Below are 24,989 nucleotides of genomic sequence, written 5' to 3'. Positions count from 1 at the left end.
ACCTAAAGCTTACCTGGGCGTCCGCAGTGTCATGCAACATTATGCATATCTATACTAATGCATATACTAAAATGTGATGCAATTGACATGGCATTTAAAAAACGTGAATCCATTTTAAAAAGTTTCTAAGAAAAAGTAAAGCATATATACGTATATATAGAAAACCAAAAGCCCACTCACTGGTATGTAGCAGGGTCGTAGCCCCTAAGTCCTACCTGGCTACACTCGTCCTCCGAAAACGTCTCACCCATATGTGAAACAACTGATTAAATGTTAATTTGAAAGTACATAACCAAAACCGTGTAATAATTTCTCATGCGTTGCTCAATTTGAGTGTTTGAATATACCATCGTGGGCTACTTAACACCACGAACATCCCCATATTTTTAGAACAATTTTCTGATGTCCCACGCGCAGGCACGTGTTTGATACAACTACGGAAACCCTAACAGCGTTAGGGAATATTTCGTTAAAATCCTAGAATATTCCGTTAAAGTTACCTGACGCCGTTAGAATATTCCGTTAAAGTTCACGGAATATTCTCTGTCTTCAACGGTGATTTTCGACGGAATCCGTTGTCCTCCGCCGCCGTCTGAACTCGCCGGAAACTGGGAAATTTTAAAATATTCATATCTTCTTCAAAACTCAACCAAAATTCTTAAAGTTTATATGGAATTGAAGCTCTCAACAAGGAGAACAAGTCCTTACCTATTTAGGAACCTAAAACCTTCGAGAAATGGACAGAAAATAGCTCGACACAACCAGCCAAAACTGCAACTCCGTGATCTCGAGGATTCTGACGTTCAAACCAGTCCAAAACTAGCCTAGGATCCTTATAGAGTTGATTAAGACCCTATTTAAGCCTCAAAATCTCATGAAATGTCCATAATCACATTAGAGTAATAGAGTACCTCGCCGAAGCTCTGGGTTCTCAGAGTTTCGCTCATGAGATCACTGGAAAGGTGATGGTGGTGTTCAAATACTTGATCCGTGAAGTTTTTGGTGGATTTGTGAATGGTGTTCGTACGGTGTACAGACGAATGAGAGAGTTCGAGAAGATAAAGGAGATGAGATGAGGTTGTGTGTGTGCGTGCGTCTGATTGGTCACCAAGGAGAGAAATGAGAGATTTTTAGTGTGTGTGTGTGTGTGTGTGTGTGTGCGCGCACACACACCTCCGGATTGGGCAAGAAGAGATAATGGGTTTTAGGGTCCAAAAAGAAATAAAGCTAACCCAAACAATTAATTGGGTCCAAGATTGTAGGAAGTAATATGATTGGTGGGTTAGGTATAAATCCAAACTTATTCATTTACACCTATTCGTTTGTAACATTTTCGTTACGAATCCGATTCAACCCTAATTCGCGTCGATGCGCTCGTGGCGTCGTGTATGATTTAATTATGACAGCGAGAAAAATAATTTAAAACTATCTATGTACATCCACGTCACTAAGCCTCGAGGGCATTTCCGTCATTTTACACACTCGGGGATTAAAATACATACAAATTCGGGACGGGTCGTCACAAAACTACTAGTAACCAATTAAGAAGAAATCAGATAAAAAAGAAAAGGTTTTAAGAAATAAATTTAGAAAAGCACTAAGATTCAGCCATCCCCTGAACAATCCTATGTAGATTTACTAATTACTTACGAATTACCCATGCAACTTTGAAGGTTAGGTTTTCCTAATGTATATTCTACTCGTGGTATTCAAGCTAGAATGTATATCAAACATGCAATCTGTCTGTGGTATTCAGATCAAATATAAACATGCATGACTCATTACGCTTTGTTAAAACCCCTTGAAAAAACCATGCAACCCCTAAGACATGGTATTTGCTCTAGGTGAAATTACAACTATCAATCACAAGAAGCAATACTCAATTCCCTGGTGGTATTCCGACCGAATTGCATCCAATTACTTATCTAATCATCCTAATGGTCATGAATCATTAAGACACAAAGACAGTTTAAAGTACAGTGATTGATAATTCAAAGTATGCATAATATCATAAGCAATTAAATTAACTACATATTCATGCTAAGGCTCAAGGCATCACCCGAACAAACGGAAATTAGTTACCAACAACCATAAAACAAAAGGAATTTTATTGAAATAGAAAAATGATATAAAACACCTTGAAATACAAATCGTCATAGCCTAGCTAAGTTCTCCAAATTGATGCCTTCCCCTCCTAATAGCTAAATAGGCTTATTTGTACTACGACAAAATAAAATCCTACTTAGAAAAGGTCTTCTAAAAACTAGGAAACATAATAGAATAAGATGACTAGGAAATAAAAGATTTCCTATTTGAACTGAAATTCGGACTTCTTAGAAAATCAAACTTTTGACTAATCAAATCAACTCCGATTTGGTCCCAAAAGGTTTTTTTTAAAAGTTTGAGACGTCCTTTACAAATCTTCAGATTGAATCTTCCTTAAAATATGCCATCTTAACCTTCAAAATACCCAAAACGTCCAGAAACGTCAATCTAGAAAAACTGCGCGCTGGGCATTCTTATCATGGCCACGGTCAAATGGCTTGGTAGAAAAATCTAGAATTTTGACATAATCATCTTGAAAGACTCACGAACATCCTTCAGTTGGAATTGCTCCAAAATTTGTCTGTTTGATCACTTTATGCTCAAGAGGAATTCAAATATTCTACATTAAAAATATAAACCAAAGTATCAAAACTTCACCAAAATAACCAAAAAATTGTAACTAAGATTAGGGTAAAATATATAGTACAATATGGACTCATCAATTCACAACGAGACTTATAATATCCAAAGATAGATGATGAAGAGGTTTTAGAACCCAAGGTTCCATACTTAAGTGCAATTGGTGCTTTGTTGTACTTATCTCAGTGTACAAGACCTAACATTTCCTACATTATGAATCACTTAGCACGACACAATCATGTGCCAACACGCAGACATTGAAAGGTGTTAAAGAAATTCTATGTTATCTTAATGGTACTGTTGACCTGGGCTTGTTCCATCCCTACTCAACTTCGAGTGCAACCATCCCACACCACCACCCCCCCCCCCCACCCCAGTTCTCGAGTTCCATTTGTTGGTTATGTTGATGATGGGTACTTATTCAATCTGCACACGGCAAGATCCCAAATGGGTGTTGTTGGTGGAACCACAATTTCTTGGAGGTCTGCTAAGCATGCTTTAGTTACTACGTCTTCGAATTATGTCAAGGATACTTGCCCTCTATAAGGCTGCTCGTGAGTGTACATAGTTGAGAGTCGTTGTCGAGCATATTCAAAGCACTTGTGGATTTTCTTCCGTCATTGATGTCCAACAATGATCTTTGAGGATAATTTCGCATGTAGACCATATTCATAAATGATACATCTTAGATTTCTTTGATTTCTTGAACACATATTAACCGTTAAATTTTGTAATTTATGTTATAAGTTGATGTACTCTAGAATTTTCGCTTGTAAAAAATTAAGACGAGTTACCACTAGACCAATAGTTGACAACATTTGGATTTAATAAATATTGATAGACTCAGGGCATGAGTTCTTTGAGTTTTGATCGTTATATTATCGCTTTGTTGCCAATAATTTGGTTCAGTTCTACAATTGAAATTTGAATTTTGATCGTTAGTATATGCATTGAAACATAAATTTTATAATAGAGGTGGATAGGATGAAATTAGATTTTTTTTTTCTCATTAGCATTTGATGTCTACAAACGCTAATTACTCATAGGCTTATCAGCTAGAGAGGTTATACTTTAGTAAATTACATTGTAAACCATTTAATACAAGTAGGTTTCATAATATAAGTAAATTCCACTTTTTTTTTTTAAGATGTGGTACAATATGTCCTAAATTGTAGTCTCAATTGTTTTGGTCCTGTTATCTTTCCCATGTTCTCTTTTTTCTTGCAAAACAATGTAATATTTAATGGTGTCATAATCTTAGTCTCCAAGTAACAATGATTTATATAAAATTCATTTATTGTCATGTGGCGTTCTAGTTCAGTTATATGTGCTTATAAATGTTTAAAAAAACAGCTTAAAATGTAGAGTAATTCTTGAATTTGTACCACGTAACTCATCCGCATAAAACTTAACACATAAAATGAGAATTCCTTAATTCAAGTTCACCCAAAAAGTGTCTGTAGACTTTTAATTTTAAATATCAATTGAAAGAAATAATGTTTATATATATTTTGACACAAACGAGTGATGTAGCACGCATACGACACCCAAGAGATTCTCAGAAAATGTCATCTACAAACAACTTATCAAGAAAGAAAGTAAAATATAAAGAACATCGGCAAGGAGGGGAAAAGGATTGATGTCAAAGCTATGAGTGTGATGCAAAATCTTTATACTATCGTGGGTTCTCTTTCCGCTCGGATGCCCATGGGGACTACTTTTTCTTTGACACAGTGGAGACCCCAAGGACACCATCATTTGACACCTATCCAACCATGTCAGCATCCATGATCTATGGTCTTACAATGGTAAAAGTGAAACAAAATTCCACAATGTGAAGGAATTGGATCCGCTCCAGACCTTAGTTTCTGGAGCATGTGCATCAACCAATTTGGGCCACACAAATTGAATCTAACGGCCTCCTTTAATTTATTTTCCTGACCCACCACACACAATGAACGACTTTGATTTCTTTTGCACACAAATTAGCAACCCAAATCGATTGATGGACATGCTCCGGACACTAAAATTGGGAGCATATCCAATTCCTAATGTGAAAACTCAAAAAGGAATCTTCAAAGGCTCTTTCTGTTTCATTTTTCTCCACACAAAAAATACCAAATTCAAAAACCCTCCATTCTTTTCAATTTCTCTGGAGCACGATCATAAAGGTAGATTCGATTCGATAAGAATTAAGTTCTCTATTTTTTTTTGTTAACTTTAATTTTGGTTGTTAGATTCAATTTCTCATCGTTAATTCCTAGACAAAATTCTTGCTTTTTTTTTTTTTTGTATAGAAAATAATGTGTTATTTGTTAAACTGAAAAGGTCCAAATACAAATATTAGTGCAAAGGCTGCTAGCACTTCTCTTTCTCTAATGGGTGCCTTAGTTTTCTTACCATAGTACAAAAAATATATAATTTTCTTCAACATCTCGTCTCTGTTGGGTTACAACTTACATTGGCTAGCTTGTGATCGATTATTTGAATGAATAATATATAAAGGTTGATTGAAGTCCAAGAGCATCAAGCACAAAAAATGGTCATCAGTTAACTGTCCATATTACATTTACACTGATTAGGGTTCAAAGGCTCGCATGAGGTGTGGTTTGCTAAACGTTTGGAAGTCCAAATCACAACTCTCTCAGCATGCGGTTTTGAAACGGCTGGTTGTCATTTACTTCGATAGGTTATGCTGAACAAGTATACGTACTACCAGAAGCCTTTAAGCCTAAGGCACTTACTAAAACCAGCTTTCTCACTTCTTCCTGACTGATATCTTCTCTGACAAGTAATCTTCTTACTTTAAGTGATGTGGCTGCCATGTCAGCTTATGAGTATGAGTGCTATTTATCAGTGTAAGCAAATGATGGTACAAATAAAGTAGCATTTTTATTAGATGTGTTGTTATTGTTGATTGAGAGTCAGTTAAGTTGCTTAAAGGCTAAGAATGATATATAGCAGTAGCTATAAATAGAACAGTTTACTCCATTAAGTCATAAACTCAATACAGAACATTTTACTCCATCTTCGAATTGGTGCTGAGTTTTATGGAGAGCGTAACTTGCCTTTTGGGGTATTAGAGTCTCTTGAGTTTGTGGAAATGCAGCATTGGAAGGAAAGGCTTCGTTTCCTACAGGGTCACGAAAGTGGTGTTTTCCCTTACCTGAAATCATTCTTAGTAAAAAAAGGTTCTCAACTGGAGGGTAAGCTGCCAGAGAACCTCAATTCTTTAGCTAAGCTTGAAATTATCTCGGTTTCTCTCTAGATTTTTCACCATTATTTTGACTTGCTATAATTCAGAAACGGAAGGACCAAGGCAAATGGAATCGAGTTGCACAGATTTAAACGGTGAAGGCTCCCTCGCCATGGTTCAGGCAGGACTAGACGCAGTACCTCTCAAATGCGCACCCATTGTGTCGTCCTACAACGACAAGATCCGCCCTCTTCTGGATGCGGTAGACAAGTTACGCAGCTTGATGGTGATGGATGAAGGCATTCAGCTGCCAACGATTGTGGTGGTCGGAGACCAGTCATCGGGGAAGTCCAGCGTGCTCGAATCCTTGGCCGGCATCAGCCTCCCTCGGGGCCAAGGCATCTGCACGAGAGTGCCTCTTATTATGAGGCTGGAACACCACTCGAGTCCTCAGCCTGAACTTTCCTTGGAGTACAATGGCAGAGTTGATCGTACTGATGAAGACAATATCGCCAAAGATATTGTGAAAGCTACTAATTCTATTGCGGGAGGAGGTAAGGGAATTTCGAACACGCCACTTACTTTGTTGGTGAAGAAGAATGGGGTTCCGGATCTGACTATGGTTGATCTTCCGGGAATCACAAGGGTTCCGGTCCATGGCCAACCTGAAAATATTTATGAGCAGATCAAAGATATGATCATGGAGTATATTAAGCCGGAAGAAAGTATTATTCTGAATGTATTGTCTGCTACGGTGGATTTTACTACGTGTGAGTCAATTCGGATGTCACAAAGTGTAGATAAAACTGGTGAGAGGACGCTCGCTGTGGTTACGAAAGTGGACAAGGCACCGGAAGGACTACTTGAGAAGGTCACCGGAGATGATGTAAACATTGGTCTTGGTTATGTCTGTGTAAGGAACAGGATTGGTGACGAAACTTATGAGGAGGCAGCGGCGATGGCTCATGAACTATTTCAAACCCATCCCCTGCTTTCGAAGATTGACAAGTCCATTGTCGGTATTCCAGTTTTAGCACAGAAGCTGGTCCAAATTCAAGAAAACAGCATAGCAAGAAATATACCCGATATAGTGAAGAAGATCAATGACAGGCTGAACTTCTGCATTGTGGAACTGAATAAAATGCCAAAGAGTCTTTCATCTCTTGCCGAGGCCATGACGGCCTTTATGCAAATCATTGGCTTGGCTAAGGAATCGCTTAGGAAGATTCTTTTGAGAGGAGAATTTGACGAGTACGCAGAAGACAGCATGCACTGCACTGCTAGATTGGTTGAGATGCTCAACCTGTACTCTGATGAACTTCACAGATGTGCTGAAACTGATGCAAAGAGCAACTTCTTGATGAAGGAGATCAAGATCTTGGAGGAGGCCAAAGGTATTTCACTTCCAAATTTTCTTCCACGCAATGCTTTCCTCAGTATCTTGCAGGGAAAAGTGGATGAAATTTCGAGTATTCCGATAGCATTTGTGGAAAAAGTGTGGAGCTACATTGAAGAGGTGGTTATTTCTGTGTTGATGCATTATACGGAGAACTATCATCAGCTGCAGCTGTCAGCAAGGCGTGCCGGCCATAATCTAATGGCCAAGATGAAGGAAAGGTCAATCAAGTGGATGCTGGAGCTTGTAGAGATGGAAAAGCTGACAGATTATACATGTGATGGTGATTATGTTTCCGAATGGAACAAGTTGATGGCTAATCAAAATGAATTCATTCATGGAGTCTTAGCTGATGAGAAGAAACCTTCTATCATAGATATAGAAGGCATCGGGGAAGTGGAAGTCGGTGTTCTGAGGATGTACCCGCTTGTGTTAGGTCAAGCTTATGACCTTAAAATGAGAATGATTGCCTATTGGAAGGTTGTTTTGAGGAGGCTTGTGGACTCCATGGCATTGCACTTGCAGCTGTCTGTCTTTAAGCTTGTGAACAAAGAGTTGGAAGCTGAGATTGTGAATGAGTTGATGGGACCATACGGCGGGGGAATCGAGAGGATGCTGGAGGAGTCGCCGGCAGTGGCAGTAAAGCGTGAGAAGCTTAACAAAAGCATAAAAAAGCTGAGGGATTCTAAGGAGGTGGTGGCCAAGATTATGGACAGCATTACCACTTATGGTGATTAACTATCTTGCCAATTAGCTTTGAGGGTACTACAAAAGTGGTCTAAAATAAAAGTATGCAGTCTGTTGTCTAATGTGGGTGTTTGTTTGTTTCTCAACTTTAGTTTTTATGTTCTTTTGTTTCCCTTGTGTTCTTGTTATGTGGTAGTCGTAGGATTGTGGTAATCCATGTCAAGTTTAATGTTAACTTCGACTTTTTGCCTCATGTTTTCTGCTTTTATTACCATTCATTTAATTTAACAGTGAGTTTTCATGACTAATCTGACAAGCATATAAACTTATTTAGGTAAAGAATGCGACACTCATTGTAAAAATCCTAACTAATAAGAAAACTATCTTCCCTAAATCTTCATTTATTTGTACAGCAGTTGTTTTTGTCTAGTGTTGCTTTGTTTCTTGTTTGGTCCTAGCATCAAATTGAAAAAGGAAACAAAGGCAGACAACGTTGTTGATGAAATGGTCAAGTGGGGGAGAAGAATGTGGATTGAATAAAAGCAATTATGTCACATCCTCCTACACTCCTACTTGTACGAGGATTGTAATTAAAATTCAGGCTCAGTAGCGTCATGGATTTTTTTTAGATTTTTACTCAATTATTTTTATTTATGACTATTAGATTGAATAAATTATACATAATTAGTGGTCAGAATCAAACATGAATGTGTAAAAAGTAAAAAAAAAACAAGTGTGTGAATGTTACTTTCCAAAAATATTTGTAAAGTTGGTCATGTATTAAACACATTGTGTATACATTTAATAAACGCAAAACTGAGCGCAGTGACGTTTAAGGTTATATAGTCAACCCCACTTATTAGAATAAGACTTTGTTGTTGTTGTTATTATCCATTCAATAAGTTCATGATTGTAGCGTAATAAACTGGTGATGCGATATAACCTCTATTCTCAGAGGAACGAGTGACTTAAGAGAGACTAATCCAAAAATATCTAAAGAATGTGATCTACAAACAAATAATGTAGATATGTAAAGCACTGATTGCAGTATTGAATTGTGCTGGACAGGGGTGGGAAATTTTGCTATAAATCAATTTACCGACCGAACCATACCGGTCAGTTCATAATGCTATAGTATAATTTTTGCATTTTTTTCATAATCTGTTGGCATTATTGTGACATCTCACATCGCCCAGGGAAGTGATCCTTAAATGTATATTCTCATCCCTACCTAGCACGAGGCCTTTTGGGAGCTCACTGGCTTTGAGTTCCGTAGGAACTCCAAAGTTAAGCGAGAAGGGGGCTAGAGCACTCCCATGATGGGTGACCCACTGGTAAGTTGCTCGTGAGTTCCCAGAAACAAAACCGTAAGGGTGTGGCCGAGACCTAAAGCGGACATTATCGTGCTACGATGGTAGAGCGGGCCCGGAAAGTGGTCCGCCCCGGCACGGGATGTGACAATTATACCAAACCGACAATTAATGGTATGGCTTTGGTATTGGATTTTGTATATTGGCGGAATGCCATACCTACCAATATATATATATATTCTACTTAGATGTTTTAGGTATTTTTTACATGCTTGACATGTGAAGAACTGGAAAATTGTAAGTATTGATATATTTTTTCTAATACTAATTATAGCACTTCAATCCAATGTTTATTGATATTTTTAATTTATTATTCAATATTACTTCTTATTCTAGCTAATCATATTTTTTTTATGTAACATTTGAACTGAAATAGTTAATGGTTCTACATTTCAAGCAGGAACATCAATTCTAAGTGCCTCAAAGAATTGATTCATGAAAGATTTCACATGCATTGATTGCTGCTACTTCAATGAATATGCATTATCAAAACAAGAAGTTATTTGTTTTGGGATTATAATAAGGAGATCTTATAACCATAACCATACTTTTGAGTTTTAAGTTTTTTGTTTATGCATTAGTTGCTACAATTGAATTTATAAAATTATATTAGTTAGACTTTTGAGTTTGTGAAACTTATAACTATTTGGATTATGTTTGCTGACATTGTTGTTGGCTTGAGTTTTGTTTTGATTTTCATTTTAATTTGTTAGGTCATGAATATGTTGGCTTATCATCAATTGAAAAATTGCAGCAACTTCTTTTTTTCTTTATGGGTTTGTTGTTTACGGGTCAATGCATGGTCTTCAATTGTTGTTTTTGTAGCTTATTTGCAAATCATTGGTTTTTCCATTTGTCAACCGAACTAACCAATAATTTCGGTTGAACTGATTTTTAGCAACTGCAAAAAGACGGTTGGCTAGCGGTAACTAATTTTCGGTAATTATATATATACGGCCGGCAAGTGGCACAAGAAATTGGCACGGTTTGCCAACCAAACCCAGCCCTAGTGCTGGAATCTATTCTCAGCTTTTTGTATTTTTGCTATCGCTTAAACCTTTTGTGACAAATATATGCCACAACTTATAAAAAATAAAAAAAAAGGTCAAATATTGAAGAAAGATAGAAAAATATGAATGAGAATTTATATTCATTTATCGTAAATCGTGCGACCAAACTCACTGACAGCCAACGTCCACCAAATTCCCACGAGGAGCATTTTTACTCACCATAAACTATGGTGTATGCTCACCATAAACTATGGTGTATCATTTGACACATGTCCTTTTAACTAACTATGATTAACTTTAATATTAAATGTTCCTTTTCTAATTTTGAAAAAAAATTAACTATGATTAAGTGAAATGACACATGTCAAATGATAAGATATATGGTGAGCATACACCATAGTTCATAATGATGAGCAAAAATGCATCCAATTCCCACGTGTAGTTTTTTCCACTTGAATGCCGTGTGAACTTTTTTTTCATGGACAGTAATGACCCCCAACTACACCATCATTTGACACGTGTCCTCAATCTTGTCAGCATCCATGATCTATGGCCTTACATTGGCTAAAGTGACAATATTCCTACAATGTGGAAACACAGAAGGGAAGCTCTGTGTCTTCCACTTCTCTCAATAAGAAAAGCGGCAAGCAACCTTAATCCTTAAGCTTTACCGAACTCCAAAACCCTCCATCCATTTCAATTTCTACCCTAATTTTTGGATTTTCATGATCTTCTCCAATTGCTCTGGAGCACGATCATAAAGGTAGATTCAATTTCAAATCAATTTCTGTACTTTTTTTATATTTTAAATTGGATTGAATTTCTCTAATGGGTACCTTAGTTTTCTTACCGAAGTACAAAAATTAGGTCATTTTCTTGAACATCTCGTTTCTGTTAGTGGGATGCGCTTTCTTGGTTGTACATTCCCATGCTTCAGACTTTTTGTTTCTAAGCACTTCTGGGGTTTCCAGATTTTCTGATTCACTAGATTGCAAGGGTTTTCTTAGTTTAGATGACTACAAAGCAAAGTGCTTTTACCTTAAATCCAACAACTCATGTGTCTCCCAAGGCTATATAAACTACCTTAACATTTTCTACTGCAATTTTGGAACTTTTTCTCAATTGGGTTATTGCTGTATGTTTCTTTGGCTTCTGGTTTTGTTCTATGTGTTGGGGAACACAGCTTCTGAGTACTTATGTTCTTCACTTGATAGTTTATCTAGGTTGTTAAAATTGTCCACCACATTTGCTGGGGTAACTCTGCTTTCTCTTGGCAATGGAGCCCCTAATGTAGATTCGGCTGTTTTGATTGATTTACGAAGAATTTCTTTTAGCATGGTCTAATATTATTCATTTAAAACGTGCAAGTCATGCGTAGCACGTTGTGATTCAAAGAGCGCGTGCATGAAAGCTAGCATATATATATATATATATATAGGAATCTCTTCCCAAGAGGGATCCCCATTTTTCAAAAAAAAAAGAGGATCCCCTCTTAACCGTTAGAGTTGGCTTTAATAAAATTCTGTGATTAAGATTTTGTGGCCTGTGATTTCATCTCAACCACAGAATTTCATTCAAGTCAAATCTAACGGTGAAGAAGGTATTCCCATTTTTTTTGAAAAATTAGAATCCCTTTTGAGAAGGGGCCTCTATATATATATATATATATATGTATGTATATATATATATATGTATGTATATATATATATGTATGTATATATGTTCTCCTTTGTATCCCTTTTATCTTACTTTTGTACGGCAGTTGTTTTTAGTCTAACATGAGCCTAGCATCAAATTGAAAAATGAAACAAAAGCATTTAGACAGCATTGTTGATGAAATGGTCAAGTGGGGGAGAATGTGGATTGAAAAATTGTATTATCCGTCTAATAAATTTGGCGTAAAACTGAGTCCAGTGACATTTTAAATTTAGCTAACTCCACTTATTGAAATGAGACTTTGTTGTTGTTATCTATTCAATAAATTTATGATTGTAGCATGATAAACTAGTGATGCAAGAAAATTTCTTTTTAAGATAAACGAGTGACTTGACAAAGACTAATGAACCCAAAAATTTCTCAAAGAATGTGATCTACAAACAAATAATGAAGAAAGTGAAAATGTAAAGCGCATTGCCCAAGGAGGGACAGACCGATTTTGAAGCTTTGATTGTGACGCAAGTCTTTTTCTTTGCTTTCACAGCTCAGATACTAAACTCACCCTGATAGCCGACGTCCACCAAATTCCCACACGTGTAGTTGTTTCCGCTTGAATACCGTGGTAACTGCTTTTACTCGAGAAATTTTCCCTTGGACGGTTGTGGGCCCCAACGGCACCATTTTTCGACACGTGTCCTCAACTTGTCAGCATCATGATCTATGGCCTTACATTGCATGAAGTGACAGTATTCCTACAATGTGGAAACTCAGAAGGAAAGCTTTAAATGCTCTGTCTCTTCCACTTCTCTCCCCAAGAAAAGCAGCAACCTTAATCCTCCAGCTTTACCAAATTAAAAAAACCCTCCATCCATTTCAATTTCTACCCCTTTATATTTTTGTAATTTTCCTCAATTTCTACCCTACATTTTTGGATTTTCATTATCTTCTCCAATTGTTCTGGAGCACAATCATAAAGGTAAATTCAATTTCAATCAATTTCTCTACTTTAAAAAAAATTAGATTAGATTGAATTTCTCTAATGGGTACCTTAGTTTTCTTACCAAAGTACAAAAACTACATAATTTTTTCTGATAGTGGGATGTGTGGATGCAAATTTCTTCCTCCTCGATCTTGGACGATTTTGCACCTACAAAACAATTAACACCTTAGGTTAAGGCCAAGAGCCTCACGCGCCCACGATGAATGGGGGGGCTTTGGCCGAAGAACCTCCGATGCCAAAGTTAGAATTTAGAGAGAAAGAGTGTTTAGAGAATTTTGGGATTTTTGCCAAAGTGTTGGAATTAGTGTTTGGTAGAAATGGGTGAATATTTATAGGACTAAGTTGGTCCATTTTTCCAAAGAAATGGCTGGCCACTTTGTCCATGTTTTTGGTGAATTTGTGGTTTAATTAGCCACTTTATTGGCTAATAAAATATGATAGAAATAAATGGGGGGTTATCAAATTGAATGATTAGCTTTATTTGGGTAATAAGATGGAGAAAGTCAAAAAGGTAAGGAACAAAAGGGAAGAAATGTGGCCGGCTACTAGGTGGGAATTTTAGGTTTAATTAGCCAATTAATTGGCTAATTAAATATGAAAGGAAATATTTTAGTATTTATGGTATTGATTGGCTAATAAAAGGGGAGAAATGATGGGAAAAAGTAGAAAAAATGTAATGGACTAGGTTTTGAATGGGATAGCCGGCCCTATAGTATTTTTTAGGTTTGAGTGGATGTTTCAAATTGATAATTAAGGGATTGATTGGGTAATTAATCCCTTAATTAATCAATTTTTTAGGAAACATGAAAGGATTATATTATTTAGCTAATTGATTAGCTAAATAATGGAATATAAAACATATAAAATAAATTAGGTTTTGGGAATTACATTATAGAAAGGATTTGATGAAATAGGCTTTAAATCGTTACCTATTTTGAGCACTTTTAACTTGGTTGAAAGATAATTTCCTACTGCTTGCGCGTAGGAATCCCGGTATGCCTCGATGGTATTTTTGTCCTCTTTTGTCCAAAAGTCCACGTGTCGCCTAGTGAATATTTTTGGCTCCACAAATGCCCCCACACCTGTTGGGCTGCTCGCAGAAAAGGGCAGCAGGTGTAGAGATCTTCTTGCTTTAGGAAACTTAAGAATGCTTCCTATTTTGATGTTGATTCTCTCTTTAATAGGAAATTAGATCCTTCTAGGAAAGGGAAATAAATTTCTCTCAAAGCCTATTTAAGTCCACCTTAAGTGGGTTATTAAATCAACTTTGGAGAGTGATTTATTCTACCCTACAAGAGAGAGATAGCTTAGAGGATATTTGTTCCCCCTCCTCTAGCAATCTTCTACATCTTGCCCGTGCAAAGGACCGTCTTTCGTTGCTTTCTTCGTCTTCTTCGTGCCGCACCGATGTAAGAAAAAATTAATTTTTCTTGCCTTATTCTTGGATAGTGCTATTGCGGGGCAGCCGTCGGGGTGGTGCGGCACATCGGCTGGCAGGGGCCAGGAGTTGGCTCGGCATGGGCCGAGGAGATGTCGTGGCAGGGACCACTGCTTGGGCAGCTTGGCTTGGCTTGAGCCAAAAGGCAGCCTGTGCAACTAGGGTCGCGGATTGTGGCGCTGGGGCGCAGTGCTAGGCGAGCCGCATGGCTCATGTCCTTTGGGCTCTTTGACCTGACTCGGGCCAGGCTGGCGATTGAGAGAAATAAAGAGATTGCGGGTCTAACGGGCTGCTGGAATGTTGGGCATGCAGGCCTCCTGCCTGCTGGAATACTGGGTTGAGTTCCCCTGCTGAGTACCATGAATGTTGTTGGCTGCTTAGTCCTCTTTGCTGAAAGAAATGTGGGCTGCTCCGGAAAGAGGAGGTAAAGAGGATCAAGGCGGATGCATTGGCTCGTCTGATCGCTGTCGTGGAACTTATTATGAATGAAGATGGAAAGAAGAGATCTTCCTCGCCTGCTCATGAGATGCCAGTTAAGAAAAAACTGAAGACTTCTTCTGCTGCTCATAAGGGTCCGCTTGCTACCGAGAGGTATGTGATTGACATGACTTCTTCCAATGGGAAGAAATGTAAGGCTGCTAGATCTGAGCATGTGGCGTCTTCCATGTTGAGAATGGCTAGTACAATTGTGGATAAGATTACTCAGCGTAAAGGTTTTATCATGCCCTCAGTGCCGAAGTCTGTACCAGGACGTTCTTTGGGAGCCAAGTCCGGTTCACCTTTGTAGAGACTTGCTATTATGAAGAGTGGTAAGGTGGACTCTGCTGCTAAAGTGGTGCCAAAGCCTGCTCCCTTTGCTGCTGAGATTGATTCGCCTCAGATTCAAGATCTTAAGCTTGCAATTTCTGATCTTCGTTTCGCTACTTATGCTAAGAAGAGAGTGGATGAGCTGTAGCGCGTCCGTGTTAGTCTGCTTAAGAAGAATGAGCAGCTGAAGGGTGAGAAGGATGGGCTTGAGGTTTTAAGACCTTCTCTATTTCTCCGGAAGACTTGTTTGCTTTTACTTTTAAGGCTTCCATTGGTGAAGTAGTTGGAGAAGTTAGTGCCCAGACTAGGGCAACCGGGGGTGAAGCGCCGGATGATGCCGCTGCTAAGAGCGTTACGGCTGTTGAAGGTGTGGCGACCGAGTAGTCGTGGGATGTCCAAGCTGCTGTAGTGTAGTATTTTAGGTAGCCTTTAGGATTTTCTTTGTTTTTCCTTGTAGCTCTTGTTTTGCTTGAACTCATTCGGCCTTTGCTAGTTGTTTATAAACATGTTTTCCTTCGTTTTTCTTCATCTTCACTTCTTTTGTTCATGCCCTAACCTTTAGACTTGATAGACCAGTGGCAGGCATGCTACTTTTTTATAAGCAGACAAACTTGCGTAGCCTATGCAGCCGTAGGTGTTGGTGTAGAACTTTGCAAAGTTGTTAGCCATAGGGTTGGCAGCCGGATGCCTTACTTACAGAAGCAGACAAGTCCGCGTAACCACTAGGCTGTTAACCTTGACTTTCTTCAATTCCGTAGGTTGCGTATCAAGTATCACAACACTTTAGGACTTGGTGTAGGTTGTTCCGCGCTTGGCAGAGGTGAAGCTTATCGACTACGTAACATGTCGGCAGTGGATAAAACTTCGTATATGCGCGCTAGCTTGTTTAACCTTTCACAAGAATGTGCAGTTGTATAAGTCTAGTGCGGCTTCACTGCTCGAAGGGCAAGCCGTAGGCAGTCTTCCGGAATCCGTAGGCTACCTTAGTGCACTCGGTAGCAGCTTTAGGATTCCAGGGCAGCCGTCCATCGGATGTACTGCGTAATGTGCCCTCTCCGTCTCTAGCTTGTTTAACCTTTCACAAGAATGTGCAGTTGTATAAGTCTAGTGCGGCTTCACTGCTCGAAGGGCAAGCCGTAGGCAGTCTTCCGGAATCCGTAGGCTACCTTAGTGCACTCGGTAGCAGCTTTAAGATTCCAGGGCAGCCGTCCATCGGATGTACTGCGTAATGTGCCCTCTCCGTCTCTAGGGCCCGGTTCCCCACGGATTAGGCCAAGAGACCCAAAATCCTTCAGTTAGCTAAGCCTTGAAAAAGACCATTGCGGCTACTTCTAGGAATCCCGGCGCAAGCCATCGTGCATCTAGTTATACTAGGGCAGCCAGGCTCATCCACGTCTGGATATTCGGAGTGTAAAGTTTATCCTCCCGTCTTGGAGAGCTGACCCATATGGGTGTCGGAGAATTGGTTTACCCTCTCGCACTGGAGAGCATGGTTGGTCCCTCGGGGGGCGCAATTCCTGCGATGAGTCCCTAAGAAGGGCGCAGTCTTCTTTTGAAGTGTAGGAGTGATTAGTTGTTGTAAGCATGCAGCCAAGCCAAGTTGTGATTACTTCTAAATTCCTCATTGAAAAATGAGTGAAACGAACGAGAACTTTAGCTGTAAGGTAGGAACTGCATAACAACTAGATAGTCCTCAGCTTATGAGGTGGTGCCCGTCGAGCTTATTGAGTCTTCGGGTTTTGATGTAGCGGGAGGTCACACATGGTACTTCTTCATATTGTAGGCCATCCATTTCTTTTCAATCTTTTTGCCGCTTCATGGTGGTGAGGGTGTAATTACTCTTGCCCCCTACTCTGCTGATCTTGTACGGACCTTCCCAGATAGGATCCATCTTTTTGGAGCCTTCTCTGCCGGCAGTGATGAAGGCTTTTCTGCGTCGTCGACATGCAAATGCCAGAAGTCTCCATCGGGTGGAATAGGCGCAGCTAGAGTGTGCTCGGCTATTTCTGAGGCATCGTTGGGCCGCTCTGTTGCGCCACCTAGGCTCGGCGTGAAGACGCAGTAGGGAGCTGTGGAGATGGGGCTATGTCATACGCAACAGGAGATGCTCAACTGCCGGTATTGGGCCACTCTAGAGTTGAATCATTGAGCAAGGGTCGGCTAGGGCCGTGTGATGCGCAGCAAGAAATGGTACTCAACTGCCGGTACATGTTACTCCTATGTAGAATCTTTTAGGGTGACGAGGACAAAACTTGCTTTCAAGTATGTCCTTCCAGTGTTGCGTTCGTCAGAAAACTTTACATCCGCCAGGGTCTACGCCTTTATCGTCGCGCGTCTGGATTGGGCAGAATAGTATGTCATTAGGATGATTGCATGCGTTTGAAAGTAAAACTTATGCTTATGGGTTGCAACAACTATCGCCAAAGTTAGCTTTTGAATTTTTAATAACATCGAGGCGAGCTTTTGAACTGTAGAATACAGGTAACTTTGGAATACAGGTAGTCGGGCCCCCATCTCTTCTCGCATGATGGTAGAGCTTATTGCTACTTTAGATACCGTCAAACATGTGAATAAGTCCTCCGCTGCTTCTAGGGAGGTGATGTCGGGTACTTCTTCAAGTCCTTGAATGTGCATTGGCGAGCCTCATCCCAAAGTGCATACTTCTCTGCCAAAGCAAAAGAGTCTGCCAGAGTTAGATCTTCTTTCATGATCAATTTTCTGAATAGCGGGTGGTCTGCTGGAAGTCCTTTTTGGAAGGCTGCTCTAGCTATCGAGTCGTTGCATCCGACTATTTTTGCCTTCTCTACTTTGAACCTCCTCACATAGTCGCGAAGTGACTCCTTTGGGTTCTTCTTGACGTTGAACAAATGATCAGATTTCTTTTTGATCGAGCGATAGGATGAATATTCTTTGGTGAAAACCAAAGAAAGTTCGTAGAAATTCCGGATGGATTGTGGCGGCAGGGTGTAGAACCAATCTTGCGCCTCGCCTTGTAGAGTGGTGGCGAATATCTTGCACATAAGCTCATCGTTGTTTCGATAAAGGATCATTACGCTTCGGTAGCGCTTTAAGTGTCTCTCCGGGTCTTCATCCCCTTTGAAAGATGTGAAATGTGGCATGCTGAACTCTCGTGGAGGCTCTGCCTGCTCGATCTCGTCCGTGAAGGGTGACCTGCTTATGTTGGTCATGTTCCGTCGTAATGCCTCGTCGGTGACCTCGTTGCGTTGGAAATCATGCAATCGTTTGGTCAAGAGTCTCTCTACTTCTTCCTGAATTTGCCTTTGTTGGGGTAGCGGAGCTCTCGGCTGCCCCCAGCCATGACTTACTGGTCAAGGCTGCTCTTCCATGTGTTTAGCTCGTTTACGCCGCAGATGCAGTGCATGTGGTGCGTTCCTAGCAGGCGAGCGAGTTCTTCGCAGGCTGCTGGTTAAACTTGAGCTGGATTGAGTGACTGCTTCTCTCCGTCCGTCGTGCTGCCTACTCTGATGTGAGGTGGAAGACGCTCCTTGTGGGCTTAGCTACGAATAGACACTTTGCCCGGAAGGTTGCTCATGTTGACTATCGGAGTATGACCCCAACCGTGAATGTATGCTCATCCGTGAGCCTGGTCGAGAGTGCATGCTCCCTCGCGCTCTAAAATGGGAATGTACACTGCCCAAAAGTTCGGCTCGTGGCTGGTCGAGTGGCTGCTTACCGGGACGCTGCTGGAAATGTTCGTCTGCCCTTGTCCTACTTCGGGATACCTCGTCCGGGGCACGTTGGATCCCGATACGTTGCAAAAGTTGATTCACCAAGGTTTTCTGTTGTGCAAGGGCGCTCGTCAACTCTATGACTTGTCGAGACAAGTGTTGTTCGCCATTTGGATTGGAAGAGCTTGGAAGGAATGCGCCTCCTTGGGCAGTGGAAAGGTGGTAGACTCCGGGCGCGAGATTTGAGTTCGGAAATGTCAAATCCGCGAAAAAATGTGGTGAGAATGCCCCCGGCTCGATGGTAGGTCCGGATGGTTGAGATAGTCTTGGGTCGACTTGGGCTGTTTGGAAAGCCACGGGAGCAGGCTGGGCCGTGAGAGTGGGCTGCTCGAAAGAAGCAGGCTGGACCACGGGAGTGGGTTGCTCGTCGGGAGCAGGCTGGGTCACGAGAGCAGGCTGCTTGGCAGGAGCAGGCTGGGCCACGGGAGTGGGCTGCTTGGCAGGAGCAGGCTGGGCCACCGGAATGGGCTGCTCGACGAAAGCAGGCTGGGCCACGGGAGTGGGTTGCTCGTCGGGAGCAGGCTGGGTCACGAGAGCAGGCTGCTTGGCAGGAGCAGGTTGGGCCACATGAGTGGGCTGCTTGGCAGGAGCAGGCTGGGCCACCGGAGTGGGCTGCTCGACGAAAGCAGGCTGGGCCACGGGAGTGGGCTGCTCGTCGGGAGCAGGCTGGGTCATGAGAGTAGGCTGCTCGGTAGGAGCAGGTTGGGCCGTGAGAGTGGGTTGCTTGACGGGAGCAGGCTGGATCACAGGAGCAGGCTGCTCAATGCGCGGTGCATATGAATGCGAGGCTTGAGCTTGGGTCCACGTAAACTTGGATGGCACGGCTTGGAACATGGTCTTGGTACCGTGAGCCTTGGATGGCACGGCTCGGGCCGTGGTGAAGGCTGCATGGACCTCGCCACGAGTGGCTACCGATGTAGCCACCGCGGTGGTTCCCATGGTGGCCGTGGTGAAGGCACCATGGACCTCGCCACGAGTGGCTACCGAAGTAGCCACCGCGGTGGTTCCCATGGTGGTCGTGGTGAAGGCACCATGGACCTCGCCGCGGGTGGCTACCGAGGTAGCCACCACGGTGGTTCCCATGGTGGAAACTCGTGGTGGTGGTGCCGCTCCCCTTATTGTCGCATTTTGCCTCACGGATCTCCGGGCCGTGGTGAAGGCTCCATGGACCTCGCCACGAGTGGCTACCGAAGTAGCCACCGCGGTGGTTCCCATGGTGGCCGTGGTGAAGGCACCATGGACCTCGCCGCGGGTGGCTACCGAGGTAGCCACCACGGTGGTTCCCATGGTGGAAGCTCGTGATGATGATGCCGCTCTCCTTATTGTCGCATTTAGCCTCACGGATCTCCGCAATCCCATTTCTTGAACATTAGAATTTTCACTTATGGAATTTTCTAAATTTCTAGCCATTATATTTTGCTTATACGTTTTATCAAAGAACCTTTGCAAATAAAAAATTCTAATAATAAGAACGTATGAAAAATATTCAAATGGACTAGAAAATTAAGAAAAAAACCTTTTTTGTGCGAGAGTCTTCTACGAGTATGGATTTCAACTCTCAATGAAAGCACCAATTTGTGGATGCAAATTTCTTCCTCCTCGATCTTGGACGATTTTGCACCTACAAAACAATTAACACCTTAGGTTAAGGCCAAGAGCCTCACGCGCCCACGATGAATGGGGGGGCTTTGGCCGAAGAACCTCCGATGTCAAAGTTAGAATTTAGAGAGAAAGAGTGTTTAGAGAATTTTGGGATTTTTGCCAAAGTGTTGGAATTAGTGTTTGGTAGAAATGGGTGAATATTTATAGGACTAAGTTGGTCCATTTTTCCAAAGAAATGGCCGGCCACTTTGTCCATGTTTTTGGTGAATTTGTGGTTTAATTAGCCACTTTATTGGCTAATAAAATATGATAGAAATAAATGGGGGGTTATCAAATTGAATGATTAGCTTTATTTGGGTAATAAGATGGAGAAAGTCAAAAAGGTAAGGAACAAAAGGGAAGAAATGTGGCCGGCTACTAGGTCGGAATTTTAGGTTTAATTAGCCAATTAATTGGCTAATTAAATATGAAAGGAAATATTTTAGTATTTATGGTATTGATTGGCTAATAAAAGGGGAGAAATGATGGGAAAAAGTAGAAAAAAGGTAATGGACTAGGTTTTGAATGGGATAGCCGGCCCTATAGTATTTTTTAGGTTTGAGTGGATGTTTCAAATTGATAATTAAGGGATTGATTGGGTAATTAATCCCTTAATTAATCAATTTTTTAGGAAACATGAAAGGATTATATTATTTAGCTAATTGATTAGCTAAATAATGGAATATAAAACATATAAAATAAATTAGGTTTTGGGAATTACATTATAGAAAGGATTTGATGAAATAGGCTTTAAATCGTTACCTATTTTGAGCACTTTTAACTTCGTTGAAAGATAATTTCCTACTGCTTGCGCGTAGGAATCCCGGTATGCCTCGAGGATATTTTTGTCCTCTTTTGTCCAAAAGTCCACGTGTCGCCTAGTGAATATTTTTGGCTCCACAGGATGCGCTTTCTTGGTTGTACATTCCTATGCTCCAGATTTTCTGGTTCTAAGCACTTCTGGGGTTTCCAGAATTTCTGGTTCACTAGATTGCAAGGGTTTTCTTAGTTTAGATGACTACAAAGCAAAGTGCTTTTACCTTAAATCCAACAACCCATGTGTCTCCCAAGGCTATATAAACTATCTAAACATTTTCTACTGCAATTTTGGAACTTTTCCTCAATTGGGTTATTGATGTATGTTTCTTTGGCTTCTGGTTTTGTTCTATGTGTTGGGGAACACAGCTTCTGAGTACTTCTGTTCTTCACTTGATAGTTTATCTAGGTTGTTAAAATTGTCCCCCACAATTGCTGGGGTAACTCTGCTTTCTCTTGGCAATGGAGCCCCTGATGTGTTTTCCAGTCTTGTTTCGTTTATGGGTGGCGGGACTGGCGAAATTGGTCTTAATACAGTTCTGGGGGGTGCTTCCTTTGTGTCTTGTGCTGTGGTTGGAATCTTAAGCATTTCAATGAGCAAAAGGCGCATTCGAGTTCACAAAGCGGACTTTGTGAGAGATATTTGCTTCTACCTTTTGGTCATTGTATGTTTGGGTGTTATCTTGATTCACAAGGAAATAGATGTGTGGGCTGCAATGGCTCTCTCTTCACTCTATATTGCTTATGTGATTGTGGTTTACGTCTCACACACACATTGGAAGAAAAGCGTTGAATTGAGCTGTAATTCGAGCAATGAGAGTGACTTGACTGTGCCAATTCTTATCAGCATTGAAGAGGAAGATCTCAGTGCTGCATAGGAATGAGCTGCACAAGGCAGTTCTGAAGTAGTAGAAGTCAAGAAATGCTGCTCCAATCTTAGATCATCGGCTTTTTTTCGCACGCTGATTTTCATACTTGAGCTGCCGCTTTATCTGCCTAGGAGATTGACTATTCCTGTTGTTTGTGAAGAAAGATGGTGTAAGCCATATGCAGTTGCTTCAGTGACACTAGCACCAGTGCTTTTGTCAACACTTTGGAACCATCAATTTGGAAATGTTGGCTTCAAGACAAAGCTTGCAATCTATATTATCGGTTTGATTTTTGGAATCACTTTTGGGATTGTTGCTTTTTTCTGTCCGCGGGGTTGCGGAGCTTGTTTGTCCGCGTTGCAGGGCTTGTTTGTCCGCGTTGCAGAGCTTGCCTGTCTGTTCGCGTTGAGGAGCCTGCCTGTATGCCCGCCTAACAGAGCCAGTCCGCAACTGCTTGTTTGCAAACTCATGTCGTATACCGCCATGAGTTTGACGGAAGGTGTTGGAAAACATTAATATTTAAGTTTACTTTAATGTTTGGTTTTCTGGGTTTAGCCCATTAGCATTAAGGTTTTGGTTTATTACCTTTTAGAGTTAGGACTAGTTTATTATAAATAGCATGTTTTTTATTCAATCGTGAATAAGTTAGTCACAATGTAGCTTCTTAGTGTTATGTAGTCGTTTCAGTGTTCTTGTTTATTTAATAATATTTTTATTATTGTGTAGTCTTGTTCATTGTGCACTATGATATTCAACTAATTCATCATACCAGCAATCAACTCCGATAATTTGTTTTCTGTTTTCTACTTTCATTACCTTTCATTTAATTTGACAGTGAACCTTCGTGACTAATCTGACAAATAAAAACTTAGGTATTAGGTAAAGAATCTGACAAGAATTGTAGAAACCCTAATTGATAAGAGACAAAAAAACATATATATATATATATATATACACACATATACATATGTCACTTCTCCTTTGTATCCCTTTTTATCTTGCAATTCTGGTAGAAAATAATTAAACAACCAAAACCCCAACTTTTTTACAGATAAAGAAAGCCAAGATCCTTAGAAGAAACCTTGCTAAATTATAACAATAAACTTGTATCTCAAGAAGTAAAGTATCCCTTTACTCATATTAAATCTCTCTCGTTTTCGCTTGTATAACAGTAAAAGAGGAAGTTAAAATTGGTGACACATCATTTAATTTAAAATTTTTAGTCTCCCAAGCATTATTCCAAACAAATGGATTCTCAAAACAAATTGAAGCTTTTGAGTTTCTAAAACACCCATTAAACGGTAATTGTCTTTGTCTTGTGTTGCTTTGTTTCTTGTTTGGGCCTTCAAAAGGAAACAAAAGTAATGCATGATGCATCAAATTATTCAAGTATTGATGAGGCGGAGCTTGGTTTCTGGATCAGAACATAATACATTTCTTTAAGTATTGATGAGGTGAAGCTTGGTGAAAATGATAAACCAACAAAAAATATAGGGTAAATTACATTTTACCTTCTCAAGTTTAAGGTCGATTTCAATTCCTTACAAAATCTTTAAAACATTTCAATTTCATACATTTATTTATCATTTTATTTTAATTTCATACCTCCGTTAGAAAATCTGTTAAGTAAACCATTAAGTGATGACGTGGCAAATATGGTGTCCCCATTTGTGCTGACATGGCTGCCACATTTGTACCACATGTAAAAAAAACTTAATAAAATATTTAAAATATTAAAATAGTTATATAAAGAAAGGTTAAAAACAAAAAACGAAAAGAAAAAAAACATATCCCCTTCTTCCCCGGAATCCCCACCCGTGCCCACCCCTCCCACCCTTCATCACCCACCCCTTTCCCCATCCCCCACCCTTTCTCTCACCCCGAACACTATTTCTCTCGCACCACTATCTTCCCCAACTATCTCATTCTCTCTCGACATTCTCCCTCACTCGAAGAAAACCTCGATCGATCGGGTCGATAAAGACCACCACCATCTCTGACGAATTTCAGACCACCAACACCGCCATTAAAGTTTCTTTCCCTTTGCCATTAAAGTCTCTTTCCCTTTGAACTCATCTATGACGTCAGTTTGGAGAAAAATGAACCACAAACGTCGATTCGACAAGCTCCGACACGGAGCTACTTTGCCGACGAGTTTTACTGGTGTACTGGGGGAAGAGCTCGGCAGGAAGGCTCTCGTCGGAGATGGAGGCGCAGTGGGGAGGTAAGTGGTTGTTGGTGATGTGGGATGGAGGAAGGGGTGGCCCGGGTGGGTGCTGGGGGTTGGGAGGGTGGGCATGGGTGGGGATTCGGGGGAAGAAGGGGGATCTGTGTTTTTTTTTTTTTATAACTTTTTTTAAATAATTATTTTTAAAAAAAATTATTCAGTTTTTAGCTACATGGCACAAATGTGGCAGCCACATCAACACAAATGGGGACCTTATATTTGCCACGTCATCACTTAACGGTTTACTTAACATATTTTCTAACGGATGTATGAAATTGAAATAAAATGATAAGTAAAGGTATGAAATTGAAATGTTTTAAAAATGTTGTAAGGAATGAAAATCAACCTCAAATCTCTTTGCTTTGGTTTTATTTCATGTGTTGCATTTCTGCTCTTTTTTCGCCTCATCTTATTACAAATTATTTAAAATCGTTTTGGTCAA

The 24,989-nt window shown here is 40.5% G+C and overlaps 2 protein-coding genes across 2 annotated transcripts; both read left to right on the top strand.

Moving 5' to 3' along the window:
* The first annotated feature begins 5,641 nt into the window (after nt 1-5,641).
* Nucleotides 5,642-8,217, top strand: LOC126613621 (dynamin-related protein 4C-like). The gene is made up of 2 exons (XM_050281197.1): nt 5,642-5,891; nt 5,989-8,217. Exons 1-2 carry the CDS (start codon nt 5,789-5,791, stop codon nt 8,013-8,015), a joined length of 2,130 nt encoding a protein of 709 aa, XP_050137154.1. The 5' UTR covers nt 5,642-5,788; the 3' UTR covers nt 8,016-8,217.
* A 3,135-nt stretch (nt 8,218-11,352) lies between these two features.
* On the top strand, nt 11,353-23,045 carry LOC126613627 (cation/calcium exchanger 2-like). Its single transcript, XM_050281213.1, has 2 exons — nt 11,353-11,567; nt 21,861-23,045. The coding sequence occupies exons 1-2, from the start codon at nt 11,482-11,484 to the stop codon at nt 22,327-22,329; spliced, it is 555 nt and encodes a 184-aa protein (XP_050137170.1). The 5' UTR covers nt 11,353-11,481; the 3' UTR covers nt 22,330-23,045.
* Nucleotides 23,046-24,989: the final 1,944 nt, after the last annotated feature.

This window comes from Malus sylvestris (genome assembly GCF_916048215.2).
Source record: "Malus sylvestris chromosome 14 unlocalized genomic scaffold, drMalSylv7.2 SUPER_14_unloc_1, whole genome shotgun sequence".
In the NCBI taxonomy this organism is placed as follows: domain Eukaryota; kingdom Viridiplantae; phylum Streptophyta; class Magnoliopsida; order Rosales; family Rosaceae; genus Malus; species Malus sylvestris.
Note: the sequence above shows the minus strand (reverse complement) of the source record. Positions and strands in the feature narration are given on the sequence as shown.